The sequence below is a fragment of the Ceratotherium simum genome, chromosome 22 (assembly GCF_057802395.1).
Source record: "Ceratotherium simum simum isolate JZ-2026a chromosome 22, ASM5780239v1, whole genome shotgun sequence".
NCBI classification, from domain to species: domain Eukaryota; kingdom Metazoa; phylum Chordata; class Mammalia; order Perissodactyla; family Rhinocerotidae; genus Ceratotherium; species Ceratotherium simum.
The window spans coordinates 29,095,979-29,110,346 of record NC_141921.1 but is presented as its reverse complement, the minus strand read 5'-3'; the positions used below and the strand labels follow the sequence as shown (position 1 = coordinate 29,110,346).

The 14,368-nt window shown below is 38.7% G+C and overlaps 1 protein-coding gene across 8 annotated transcripts in view; it reads left to right on the top strand.

Annotated features, from left to right (window-relative positions):
• Positions 1–14,368, top strand: part of PHACTR4 (phosphatase and actin regulator 4) — a 107,708-nt gene that overhangs the window by 58,024 nt on the left and 35,316 nt on the right. Inside the window, exon 1 of one of the 8 annotated variants that reach the window (XM_004425831.2) lies at positions 4,111–4,808. The exons of the other annotated variants lie outside the window; for them this stretch is intronic. Within the exon in view, the coding sequence (XP_004425888.1) occupies positions 4,763–4,808 (46 nt within the window). The 5' untranslated portion in view covers positions 4,111–4,762. Of the gene's footprint in view, positions 1–4,110; positions 4,809–14,368 lie in introns of those variants that run through there. 8 annotated transcript variants of the gene reach the window in all.

The following is a 14,368-nucleotide window of genomic DNA, read 5'->3' as shown; positions in this document are numbered from 1 at the left end:
GGAAAGGCTCATAATAGTGGAAGCAACATTTGAGCCAGTTTTTAAAGGATGAGTAGGAGTTCCCTAGATGAATCTGGGAAAGAAATTCTAGGCCAAGGGAACAATTTGTACAAATAGATGAGACGATAAAGAGTTTACAAGTGACTAGCGAGGCTTTCCTCGTGGAGTGTGAGATACAGGTTATTAATTGTAGAATGTTATCTCGTGTAACTATCCAGAGCCAGCTAGACTAGATCAGAGTTAGATCATGAGGTAAAGAAAAGGAAGCCTCTACCTTCCCCAATTATATATCCAAAGTTAAAAATTAGGCTTTTACTTAAATATGTATGTGTGTGACCTGTTAATAATTTCCGTTGGTCAGCCTTTCCTAGAGGAAAGTGACTTTCTTCCTAACCTCTCGCTAGAGCTCGCCTGCTTGAGACATCTCAGGCCGTAAGAAAGTAGCATGCTGAATTAAGCTGAGGAAGATGTAATTAAAAGAGCCAGGAGCTTACTCTCCTAGGTAATCCAATTTATATTGGTACTTCGGCATAAAAGTACATTTAAATGAAAACATTATACTCTTGTGATTGATCTTGTAAACTGTTTATTGAAAATTTAAAGCATGTTCTCATATTAGTGTATGGCATGATGTGCTTGCCAACAAAAAGTTTTGGAATTATAAATATCACTAAAGGTTTTGAATGCTCAGCTCTTTGTAGGTTACATACGGTATTTAGAAACAGTTCTTTGATGAAACAAGGCTCTGGTTAAAGAGGTTCAAGTGCTGTCTAAGTCTAAGCTGTAGCTTAGGTTCCTTTGCCTATTAATTAAACTTTATTTTTATAAGGCTTTTCTTGCTCTTTCCCTAAATAAAATAGGAAGATATTCACAAATTTTAGTCTGTTACTTCACCCGTTCCTTGAAAGCTGTGGAGGAAAAGTATCTTTTATTAGGTAACAGTTAAGAGAGAGTTGTCTACTTCTTATAAAGTTAAAGTGAGACTTCCCTTTGCATTTCTAAAATATAATGCATGGAAAACTAGAATTAATTCAAGGCTTGAATGTTAAATTTTAAAGCCATCAATGGACCAGTATATTCTTCTTTCTCTGTTTGTCAGTTTACCATTTGGCACAAAGTAAATATTGATTGTTAGAATGAAACTGAAACATGCTGGTGAGGGAACATGTATTGGCTTGGTACATAGGCAACAGAATTAGCATTTCTGAGGGATTTGTTGTTGTAGTAGAGTATGGATTTCCTTGGGAAATGAATACTGTATCTTTAGGAAATAAATATTTCCTTGACCATTTATACAAGAGCCAAAGTCAGTCCTGGAGTTAGAATCAGAAGACTTGGGTTTTAGTCCTGACCCTGAGCAAGGCATTTAACCTCTCTGACCCTCAGTTTCCTTTTTCTATAAGGAGTAGGAGATTAAGCCAGATATCCCTAAGAATCCTGTGTTTCTTTTATCTTTAAGTTTTATTGCTGCCTTCACAATACCCTAGAATCGGCAGTGAGCCAAGCCGAGATGGGCAGTTTGGCATACGGTAAACAGCAGCTATCCCAGGAACCATATCTGTTCTACTCTGGTATGGTCCTGTCAACATAAACTAGTTCTGCGATACTGTTTCTGGGCTCTGTGTGTGTGTGTGTGTGTGTGTGTGTTTAATGTGCCTGGTTTAAACTTATTCACAGTAATACTTCTGTCTGAGCTGTTCTACGTGCGTGATGTTTCTGTACACCAACCCTGATTGCGTACAGACTTCCTTCTTGGCCTGCTTCTTCCAGTTTACTCTCTGGAATCATGATAGAGAAATGTCATCCTCTTCCGTTTCTGACTCACCTCTTTGTAATGACTGAGTTTTTTTGCCGTGCACTATTGTCTGGCTGCTCCTGACCGGGCCTCTCCTTTCTGGACTTGTTTTTTACTATAACAACTGGGATTAATTATTGCTTGCATTTATTGAGAGCTTTCTGTGTGCCAAGCACATTGCAAAGGGCTTTATTTATGTTCATGTCATTTAATCCCTACAACTTCCCAGTACAGGTAAATATTTTTGTGCCCATTTTATAAGTTAGAAAACCAAGGCTCAGAGAGGTGAAGTAACTTGCCCAGTGTTAACACCTGGCGATAGATCTGGAATTAAAATTTCAGTTGCCTCCAAAGCTCATCCTCTTAAACAATATGCTATGTTATCTCCATGGTGATAATGATGATAACTACAGTATGTTGAGCACCTACTGGGTGATGGGCAATGCATTTGCCACCTTTGGCCTCTCCATTTTACAATAGTGGAAACTGCTATTGCACATATTCTACTTTTGGGCTAATAAATCTAAGTGCCAGGGGGCCGGCCCCATGGCTTAGCGGTTAAGTGCATGCGCTCCGCTGCTGGCAGCCCGGGTTCGGATCCCGGGTGCGCACCGACGCACCGCTTCTCCGGCCATGCTGAGGCCGCGTCCCACATACAGCAACTAGAAGGCTGTGCAGCTATGACATACAACTATCTACTGGGGCTTTGGGGGAATAAATAAATAAATAAATAAATTTTAAAAATCTAAGTGCCAGGGTTCGAAGGTGTTGGACATTATTGGAGCATTCTTTCAACGTATTTTTCCTTCTACTCTCTTTCATGGTCAACATCATAATGTTTTTCTTTCTTTTCTTTTCTTTTTTTTTTTTTTTTGAGGAAGATTGGCCCTGTGCTAACATCTGTTGCCAATCTTCCTCTTTTTTTTTTTTCCTTTTTTCTCCCCAAAGCCCCAGTACATAGTTGTGTATCGTAGTTGTAGAGTTGTAACTCTTCTGTGTGGGATGCCGCCTCAGCATGGCTTGATGAGCGGTGAGTAGGTCCATGCCCAGGATCCGAACCGGTGAACCCCGGGCCACCAAAGCAGAACAGGCGAACTTAACTGCTACGCCACCGGGCCAGCTCCCATAATGTTTTTCTGACTACTGCCAATATTAACAATTAAATATTGCCTGAGTATTTCTACACTTTTTTTCTTACTGATGCTTTAGCATTGTCATTTTCTTATTTGTTACCTTTACTCCTTTTTTTTTCCCCCTGTATCAAAAGCAGATAATGGGGATAAGATAATGGGAAAAAAGGAGGTGTTAAGGAAAGGCAGAGGGAAAGTCTAGATACTAGAAATCTTTCAATGATCTCGGTTTGGAGAAAAAAGATTGACACTAAAAGCTCTGTTTTTTTGGTAGCTGTCATTTGTTGAAGGACTGTTAGGGCTTTGGCACTTATAAACTTGGTGACGTAAGACACAGAATTTGACTTCACTAGCCTTAGTTTTCTTATCTGATAATAGGGTAAATTAATATCCATATCCTTTACAATGCATGGTTGGTAGTGGTGATGATTAAATGAAATAACCAATGTAAAACTCCTTACTATAGCGCTCAAAATTGTTAGTTCTCCATTTTATCTTCAGGTGGTTGTGAAATAATCCAGAGTATGTGGCCAAACACTGTGGTAAGTTTGTGTTAAGAGTGGCTTTTTAGGGTCGGCCCCATGGCTCAGCGGTTAAGTGCGCGTGCTCCGCTGCTGGCGGCCTGGGTTCGGATCCCAGGCGCACACGGACACACCGCTTCTCCGGCCATGCTGAGGCCGCGTCCCACATACAGCAACTAGAAGGATGTGCAGCTATGACATACAACAATCTGCTGGGGCTTTGGGGGGAAAAATAAATAAATAAATAAAATCTTTAAAAAAAAAAAAAAAAAAAAAGAGTGGCTTTTTTACATTTAGAAAATATAGTTTCTAAATTGCATACACAGGTATGTATGTAAATAAAAATTGATTGAGCTGTATCCTTAATATTTATGTGTTTGGCTATATGTGACTTAGTTATATCTCAATAAAAAAGAAAAATTAGTATGCAAGCTGCATGTGGTTAGCTGATATTTCCATGTGTATTATACCTAGCATGTAGGGCTACTCCCTATAATTTTGTATTCCCCAAGATCATATATATGGTGGTTATTGAGCTTTAGCAGAAAGAGAAATGTTGTATAATACCTTCCAAATATTTATTTCAAGTTTGCTATTTTAGTAAGCAAAAATTTCAGAAAATTTTCTTTTTATCTTTAGAAAAGGTATATTCAGTCTTAAAATACTATTCCTAATGTTACTAATTCCCAGTACATAGATCTCATCCTGCTTTGGGTATGCCACTCACAGGTAGGAAATACCATTTAGAGCAAGCAGTGAAATGTCAGAACAGTCTGGTACTTGTGAGGCAAGTCTGTATCTAAAGCATACCTTTGAATAGACTTCTGCTCCCATTTGTCTGCTACGCATAACCCTGATGTTTTTTGCGTGATTAAATTTCTAAGTTCTTTGGTAGACTCTTGAGCAGGCTCCCTTTCTTCTGTGGCTATGAGTCTAGGAAGTTGAACCAAGCTCACTGTTAGGAAAAGTGGGTGTGGAGTCTTAGGGCTGTGCCTCTCAGCAGCTAGAATGTGGTTGGCAGTCTCCTCCCCTTCCTGCATTTCAACTCTTCACAGTGTGCACTCTGGAATGACAGGCATTCCTGTGCGAAGAGAGCCAGCGTGAAGACATATTCATAAGAACCACAAGTGCCCAGGCCGGGATACAGGGAAACAGAAACTCGAGTAGATTATGTGACCTCATGCCATTTCCTGATGTTTGGCAGTGACACCGAGAGAGGAGTGCATGTCCTCTCCTTACGTGGATTTATCTTTTAAGAAAAGTTTGCTTTGGTCCGGGACAGTTTCTTGTTGTGGGACACATCAGACAATATAATCATGGGGCAAGCTGACGTCTCCAGACCGGTAAATCCAGATGCTGTTGGTGAGTAATAGAAGGCAAAGAAACAAAATCTTGACAGAGGCAAGGCAGATCTACAGGTGAAGTTGAATATTTTATAGGAATTTGAACATAAGGCTTTTAATGTTTATAATTTTGTGAGGTTTATAACTTTGTGAAAAATGAATGAAAACATATGAGTTATCTTTCATTCACTTACATTAATTTACCACTCATAGTTTTGTTTTACTTGATCCCTTCCAAGGTTTTTTAATAAGATATTGCTAGGAAACTATCTGTTAATTTCTTGCCCTTGCAGAAGATAAGTAAGTGCTATAGGAGGTCATATTTAGAATTCAGTGGTGTTTTACTAGTATTTTGCAGGACTTGCGCAATTGAGATATGGGTATATATATGTGTGTATATATATATATGTGGTATAGAACTAGTATTGTTGACTTCTATAAACAGGACCATTTTTAAGATTTGACTTAGGGGGCCAGCCCCGTGGCTTAGTGGTTAAGTGCTCGCGCTCCGCTACTGGTGGCCCAGGGTTCAGATCCCGGGCGCTCACCGACGCACCGCTTGTCCGGCCATGCTGAGGTGGCGTCCCACATATAGCAACTAGAAGGATGTGCAATTATGACATACAGCTATCTACTGGGGCTTTGGGGAGAAAAGGGGAAAAAAAGGAGGATTGGCAATAGATGTTAGCTCAGAGTCGGTCTTCCTCAGCAAAAAGAGGAGGATTGGCATGGATGTTAGCTCAGGGCTGATCTTCCTCACACACACACACACAAAAAAGATTTGACTTAATTTTTTAGACTCAGTTATACATTTTCCAGTTAAATCTCAGGCTTCTTCCATTGTGCTGTTGTTTCCATTTCTCATAAGGCAACACTTTGGTATAAACATTTCTGAAGTCCGTGCTCTGCATTTGAAGTGTTATTGTCTCAGAGATAGATGGAGACCAAGCTGATAACTGTAAGTGTAGCTCAGAGTTTCAAAGCTTGTAAGTGAAATGAAAGTCCATTGTCACTGAAGACTCATTTTCCCAACCTTGTAGGGTTTTGTATAAGATGAAGATGGAAAGGTGGGAAAAATAGTTTTAAGTGGATGGTTCATTAAAGAGTTGCTAAATGTAAGCAAAGTGGGGGAAAACCTGTGAATCATTTCTTGACGTTATACTATTAAAAATAAAGAAGAAGGTGTATACCTTCTCTTTGAGTTATGAAGCAGCAGAAAACATGTTCAGTCCTAGGCTGCTTTTTTTTTCAGAAATGAAAAATGTTGGTGACTTTAAAAAAAAAAAGTATAAACGTGTGGGAATGTAGGTAACACTCCCAAATGTGTCTCATGATTTAATGTGATTTAGTTTCTAAAGGTATATTTTCCCCTGAGAAATTCCCAGATGAAATTCCTATGAAGTATTTTTCATGTTTTACTGAAACTGAGGCATGTGGATGGCAAAGTGAGTCTTTCAGCAACAGACTTTTAGGACTGAAGTCAGAACTTGACTCACTTTACCTTGATCACCAGTGCTGGGTCCATATCAATTCAGTAACTCACTTTCTTTTAATGAAATGTTTTATAAATAGAAAAAGATATAGAGAAAAATATAAAAGACTCTCTCAGGCCACTACCCATCTTAAGAAATGAAATTAAAAACAGATATATCCCGGGGCAGCCCGGTGGCATAGTGGTTGGGTTCGCGCACTCTGCTTCTGTGGCCCGGGGTTCACAGGTTCAGATCCCAGGCGCAGACCTGCGCACCACTTATCAAGCCAGGCTGTGGCAGACATCCCACGTATAAGGTGGAGGAGGATGGGCACAGATGTTAGCCCGTGGCCAATCTTCCTCAGCAAAAAGAGGAGGATTGGCAACAGATGTTAGCTCAGGGCTAATCTTGCTCACACAAAAAAAAGATATATCCCACTCCACTCCTCTCTCTATGCCCACATTCCCTTATGATGATATTTTGCTTCTTTGCTCCCAGAGGTAACCACTCTCCTGAATTTGGTAAATTCTCCTTTGGGCCACTAAATTCTCCTGTGGTTTCTCCTCCAAAGAGTAGTTCTTGGTTAACAAGTATAATAAGGATGTAAATCATGCTAGGCATTTATCTATGGGATCAGAATAAAAGGTCTTTGAAAAGCAAGAAGTGGATAAGCAGGTACAACTTACTGATGAGTGGTGATATTTTATGAAGAATGCCCGTCTAACATCTATATACTATACAAAAAATTTCATCTCAGTAGATAAAGTCTGATGATATTTTTTATACTTTTGAAAAAAAAGTGAGTCCAATTCATCAATTTTTATGCCTACCAATTACCCTAATAAGAGACCTATGAAAAAGAAGTAGAAATCACTCAGGTACCTAAGATTGTTATATTCTCTCTGGATTTAATTTTTGGGTTTTAGTTCCTATTACCTAGATAATCCATAGGTGACTATAAGCTGTTTTAATGGACAGACTCTATTGTATTATTTATAATTCAGGATGTATTCTATCTGAGCGAATCAGGACCAGGTCATGAAAGCTTAACATTGACAACTTTGAGGACTATACCATTGCTTTAAAGGCTTTTACCAAACATAACAGTTTCTTAATGAAATTTAAAAAGCATTTCAATGGGTAGGTGTCTGGAATGTCTTAACAGATTCTTTGGAAGGATAAATTTACGAAGTAAGTTAAGACTTAAATCATTTGTTTACAGTTCTAGGCCTGTAATATAGTAGTTTTGAGCTTTAAAATTGATGGTACTAGGTTTGGCAAGCCAAGTGATATAAAATAAATGAATGAATATATTGAATTGATTTCATACTATTTTCAAGGCACTGTGAATATCATGGCAGACCCTGTATAGAATTCCTGTCTGCCCTTAAGTTTACTTTCTAGTTGAGAATTTAAAATATTAAAATAATCCAAAATATTTATAAATTTGTTTAAGATAAGACATATAGTTCTCCCTCAGCACTCGCAGGGGATTGGTTCCAGAACCCCCACGGGTACCAAAATCCATGGATGCTCAAACCCTTATGTAAAATGGCATAGTATTTGCATATAACCAAGGGATGCTCTCTCGTACACTTTATTTTTTTTTCTGTGTCTCTGTAGTTGTTTATTTTTTTTATTGTTTTTTTTTTTAATTTTTTGTTTGTTGCAGTAACATTGGTTTATAACATTGTATGAATTTCAGGTGTACAGCATTATACTTCTATTTCTGCATAGATTACATCATGTTCACCACCCAAATACTAATTACAACCCATCACCACACACATGTGCCGAATTATCCCTTTTGCCCTCCTCCCTCCCCGCTTCCCCTCTGGTAACCACCAATCCAATCTCTGTCTCCATGTGTTTGTTTGTTGTTGTTATTATCTTCTTGCATACTTTAAATCATCTCTAGATTACTTATAATACCTAATACAATGTAAATGCTATATAAATAGTTGTTATGCTGTATTATTTAGGGAATAATAACAAGAAAAAAAGTATCGAGGCAGTCATTGTAGGCTTTTGGGTCTGCAGTTGGTTGAACTGTGGATTCAGAGGGCCGACTGTATTCCTTTGTTTAAGGTTGTTGACTCCCTTGGCTTACGATGGAAGTCCAGAGCTGTTAACCAAGAAGAGTCTGCTTTCAAATGAATAATCTTTGCGTGAAGACTCATATGCATATTTATGAGATGTTATGTCAGTATCTAACTATTGTTTTTACCGCAGGATCTTTCTTTCTTTTATTTTGTTTTTGTTTTTTTTTTTTGTGAGCAAGATCAGCCCTGAGCTAACATCCATGCCAATCCTCCTCTTTTTGCTGAGGAAGACTGGCCCTGAGCTAACATCTATTGCCAGTCCTCCTCCTTTTTTTTTTCCCTTTTTCCCCCCAAAGCCCCAGTAGATAGTTGTATGTCACAGCTGCACATCCTTCTAGTTGCTGTATGTGGGACGCGGCCTTAGCATGGCCAGACAAGCAGTGCGTGGGTGCCGGCCCGGGGATCCGAACCGGGCTGCCAGCGGAGCGCAAGCACTTACCCGCTAAGCCACGGGGCTGGCCCCAGGATCTTTCTAACAACTGGTGAACTAATCAAGTTTTGAATGCAGAGTAGGAATTTATGCTGTGGTGTCCATTCAAGAAAATAAGCAGTTATCCTCAGCAGTTCATATAAAAAACTTATCCTTAAGTGAAATATGTCCATAGGAGAAGCCTGTAGATTTACTCAGATAAAACTTTCAAATAATACTTTGTAGTTCGTGATCAACATAAAAGTTGTTTCTGTGTTCACTAGAATCATTTACTATGTGGCCTAGTAAAACAACCAGCTAATTAGCACATGCCCTTAAATTAGGCACAAGACCAAAGAATTTTAATAAGCTCCACCCAACTTTTACTCTGGAACTTTCCTTCTCTCTGTTTTTCCATTCCCCTACTCTAGCTTTTTTTTTCTTTTTTGCCCTTCATATACCTTTCATTCACTAATTAGCCTCTTTTTTTTTCCACTTTATACCTTTGCATAAGAATATATTGCTTTAAAAGATACTGTTTTGTAATATTTCATCTTTCCTACATTCCTTTTCCATCACCATTTGATTCATTTTGCTCTGAAATTTGTAGTTATAGGTTCTCATGCACATGATAATGGGAGTGGTTTTGGGAAAGGTGATTTAGAAATATATCATCATTCGGAGGTAAACTCATTCATACTGGATGCATAAAATTTAATGTGGCTATATGAAAATATTAACACAGGAATGAGTAATAAAGGGATTAATTAAAAATAAACTACTTCAGGGGCCGGCCCAGTGGTATAGCAGTTAAGTTCGCGCGCTACGCTTTGGAGGCCCAGGGTTTGCGGGTTCCAATCCCGGGCGGGCACCGACGCACTGCTTGTCAAGCCATGTTGTGGTGGTGTCCCAAATAAAGTAGAGGAAGATGCGCACAGATGTTAGCTCAGGGCCAGTCTTCCTCAGCTAAAAAAAGAGGAAGATGGGCACGGATGTTAGCTCAGGGCTGATCTTCCTCACACACACAAAAAAAGATAATTAGAGAGAACCATTAGATTATAAAAATAATTGGTCACAATATATGTCGTCATTATGCTGTACACCTTAAACTTAAGGAAAAAAATAATTGTTACCTCTTGATAATGGAATATGTATCTTATACAAAATTATAGATTTTTAATCTTTGGACAAATAACTATTATAAAAGTTTTATGGGTAAAATGGGAGAACTTTATACACTTTGAATCTGAACCTTTTTTTAAACCCAGTATGGTATGAGGTAAGACAGACCGACCCAATAATTTTGTTGCTTATTACAAGCAACACAAGCCTAGTGAAGGGGAGAGTGTAGTGAAGGATATGTTGAAAACTAAGTTTCCTATTGACTCCAGTTGTCTGTGTCCTACCTTGCCTTTCAACATGGATGGTTAAGAATTGGTTGTAAATTGGATTCTAAAATGAACATTGTCTTTGACCTAGGGCTGATTGTTAAACCCTGTTTTATCCCTTATCTCTAGCAAGTCATGTAGGTATAATATGTATCTACAGTGAATAGTTGATGAATACTTTATCTGAAGATGAAAAGTGTTAAGTAATTTTTTAATAATAATATACATTTATTTAAAAATCACCCCAGAAATTCATCTGGAACAACTAAACTTGCACCAAAAAACTTGAATTAAATGTTGACCAGGAAAAATCTGGAGGTTGAAGAAAGAAACTGCTAGAACTCTGCATAATACGTGATATAAGAAACAAGCCTGTGAAACGTAAGGTGCTACAACTTGAATGAGGAAGTAAGGAGTTTAAAAACCAGGGCATAGTTTCAGGGTACCACTCAAACCAGAAACTCCAAACTGTAGTTTGGTTGGTTATCTTCCTCTCCCAACCTCCACTCCCTCCAAAAAACACCAAGACCTCCAACTCTGTGACATGCTTTCCTAGTGGCCTGCAGCTGCATGCCTCAAAGGAAAAGGCATTTTCTTTGGAACACATAATCATAAAACTATAGCTAGCATCCTATACCATTTTCTGGCAAACAAAGGGAAACTACCTTGTTTTGTTGCTCCTGGCAAACAGAATGGGGCCATAAAGCCATTTTAAATTCCATGACTAGTTTAAACAGAAGCAGGAGGATATCCAAATGTGACTCCAAGTCTGTTTCTTCTGTCAAATTGGAAGTGGAAGGGAGATGGTCATAAAATCAGAGTTACTGAGAATAAATGGCTGATGTGCAAATTTGCTTATGAACAGTTTCAAACTCACCTCTTTCAACCCTTTAATTATGCGTATAGAAGGAATTTGAGGTGTAATTGTATCATTAAAAATACAAAAGAGAGGGGCCGGCCCCGTGGCTTGGTGGTTGAGTGAGCGCGCTCCACTGCTGGCGACCCGGGTTCGGATCCCGGGCGAGCACCGACGCGCTGCTTCTCCGGCCATGCTGAGGCCGCGTCCCACATACAGCAACTAGAAGGATGTGCAGCTATGACAGACAACTATCTACTGGGGCTTTGGGGGGAAAAAATAAATAAATAAAATCTTTAAAAAAAAAAAAAAATACAAAAGAGGGATGATTTCTAGATACCTGAATATACTTTTTGTCATATAATTTATTCATCTGTCTGTTTCTCTTTCTTTCCATTGCAGTTTTCTGAGGGATGCAATTGAATTTTCTTCCTATCAGACAAAAATTCATAGTAAGAATCCTGAACTAGTGTACCAGTTTTAATGGATCCAGGAATGCTATGGAGATTAGTGGCTTCAATTAGATCTAGTCAGCTATCAAGCATTTATGCATACTTTAAAACCCTTCATTCTACAGCTGAAAAATTTATACCTAGTGAATTCAGATCACCATTAAATTTGGTCTCTAGCTCCTTTAGCACAAGATTGTACTCATGGCAAACAAGGGTGATACACTTTAAAAAAAAGTAGGAGTAGAAAGTGTTGTTTGGGTAATCCAAATCTACTCACTTCAATGTGTGTCACTACTCCAGAACCAAAGTAATTATCCTTGAGTGGTGTAATTTGCTTAATATTTCAAACTATGATTTTCATGTGGAAAGTAATTCGTTTTTATGGGAACCTAATATTTAGGAAGAATTATTTTCTTTTGTGCATTTGTGTATATGCTGGACTTCATTTATTAACTGTCGTGGTTTGAAAACTCCTACTTGCATTATAAAAAGTAAATTTGGTTTTTTTCCAACTGTAAAAACCATACATGTTCATTGTAAAAAAAAAAATACACAAAAAATATAGCAAGCTAAAAAGAAGAAGCAAGTCTCCTATAATCCTACCATCAAAATATATTTACGTTTTGGGGCCTGCCGGTGGCGCAAGCGGTTAAGTGCACGTGTTCCAACGCGGTGGCCCGAGGTTCGCCGGTTCGGATCCCAGGCACGCACTAACGCACCTCTTGGCAAACCATGCTGTGGCGGCGTCCCATATAAAGTGGGGGCACATGGGCACAGATGTTAGCCCAGGGCCAGTCTTCCTTAGCAAAAAATAAAAAAAAGGAGGAGTGGCAGATGTTAGCACAGGGCTGATCTTCCTCACAAAAAAAAATATATATATATTTACATTTTGATTTAGTTCCTTCTGTTTTTCTTAACATCTTTTAGCAGAGTTTAGATAATGTGATATGTATAATTTACATGTAAATTTTATTCTGTTTTTATTTTTATTTATTTTTTTTTTTGGTGAGGAAGATCGGCCCTGAGCTAACATCTGCCAATCCTCCTCTTTTTTTGCTGAGGAAGACTGGCCCTGGGCTAACATCCATGCCCATCTTCCTCTACTTTATATGGGACTCCGCCACAGCATGACTTGAGAAGTGTGGTGTGTCGGTGTGCACCCAGGATCCAAACCGGCGAACCCCGGGCTGCCACAGCGGAGCGTGAACAGTTAACTGCTTGCGCCACCAGACAGCCCTTTATTCTATTTTTAACCTAGGATTATTAATTACTCTAGAAACTTAGTTCTAATGATTGTATAGTGTTTTATATAAATTTTTCAATTTATTTTTTCATATACCTATTATTGTACATTTAAGACATTCCTAATTATTTACCACCGTAAATAACACTATCAGAAATAACATCTTGGGGTAGCTTCCATCTTCTCAAGCTGAGTTTTGTTTTTTTTTTTTTTTTTTTTTTTTTTTTTTAAGATTTTATTTATTTATTTTTTCCCCCCAAAGCCCCAGTAGATAGTTGTGTATCATAGCTGCACATCCTTCCAGCTGCTGTATGTGGGACGCGGCCTCAGCATGGCCGGAGAAGCAGCGCGTCGGTGCGAGCCCGGGATCCGAACCCGGGTCGCCAGCAGTGGAGCGCGCTCACTTAACCACCAAGCCACGGGGCCGGCCCTCAAGCTGAGTTTTCTAGACTTTTGTGTGAATGTTATGAGAACTTATGCTTTTATTAGAAAAAATGATCTTATATAATTTATACAAAGTTGGAATTAAAATTTGAAAAATATGTGCATCCCCCTGGCCACTATTCTAGTTATAAATAATACCTAGTTAGATAATAAAAGAGTATGTGCCCAAATGGAATTTGATAATGGGAGACCAGTTCCTGTTTCAAAGGCTCCTTGGAGTTGGATTTACGCAGACTATTGAGAGTAGGTCTTTAGTTGGCCACCTTCCATTCGTGAAAATACTCTTAGACTTAAATAGGGAAGGCTTGAGTGGCTGCCTCCCCAGTATCGTTTAATTACTTGAAGGTCCCGCCCTTCATATGTAGGACATTTGATGGAATCAAGTTTTTGTTATTTCCGTCTGGTGTCAAATAATGGGTTTGGAGGGAAAAGAAGATGATTTACCTTTTTCCCTTTTCATTAGGAATGATTAATCTGCTTCCTCTTCTTTTTCTGATATCTTTCATCTGTGAGGACACTCTCTTGATTCAGAATTTCTTTCTTTCAGCAGGCACCTAAGCAAAGAATGTGTAGGAAGAACTTTATCAACACTTTATTTTAATCGGTTATAGGTGTTGCTCTTGAATAATGGCTAAAAGTGGAGTGAGTGTCCAGAGCTCCCAGACTAGTCTCCAACAGAAGTGCTTAAGAGTATGACTTTGGAGTCCTGTCTGTCTCTCCCATGTGTCTTATCAACAGCATGAGGAATCTGCCTCAGCTTCAAGCAAGATCTAAAGAAATAAGGGGCACAGCAGTCAGTGAAGAAAGATTCCAAATACAGGATATGATTTACAAATAAAAAAGAAAAATTAATAATCTGATGCAAAAATAATTTACAATACTGATCTAAATCATAAAAGTTAATTGCTACATCCAATTTAAATACAAAGTAATAACTTCTAAGAGAAGTGAACAAAGGATTGCTAAAGTACCTGTTGATATTTGAAGTAATTATAACTGAGTGGCAAATTAGTTTATAAGGAGGGTTTAATAAGAAACCGAACTTTGGGGCCGGCCCTGTGGCTTAGCGGTTAAGTGCGAGCGCTCCGCTACTGGTGGCCTGGGGTTCGGATCCCGGGCGCGCACTGACGCACCGCTTCTCCAGCCATGCTGAGGCTGCGTCCCACATACAGCAACTAGAAGGATGTGCAACTATGACATACAACTATCTACT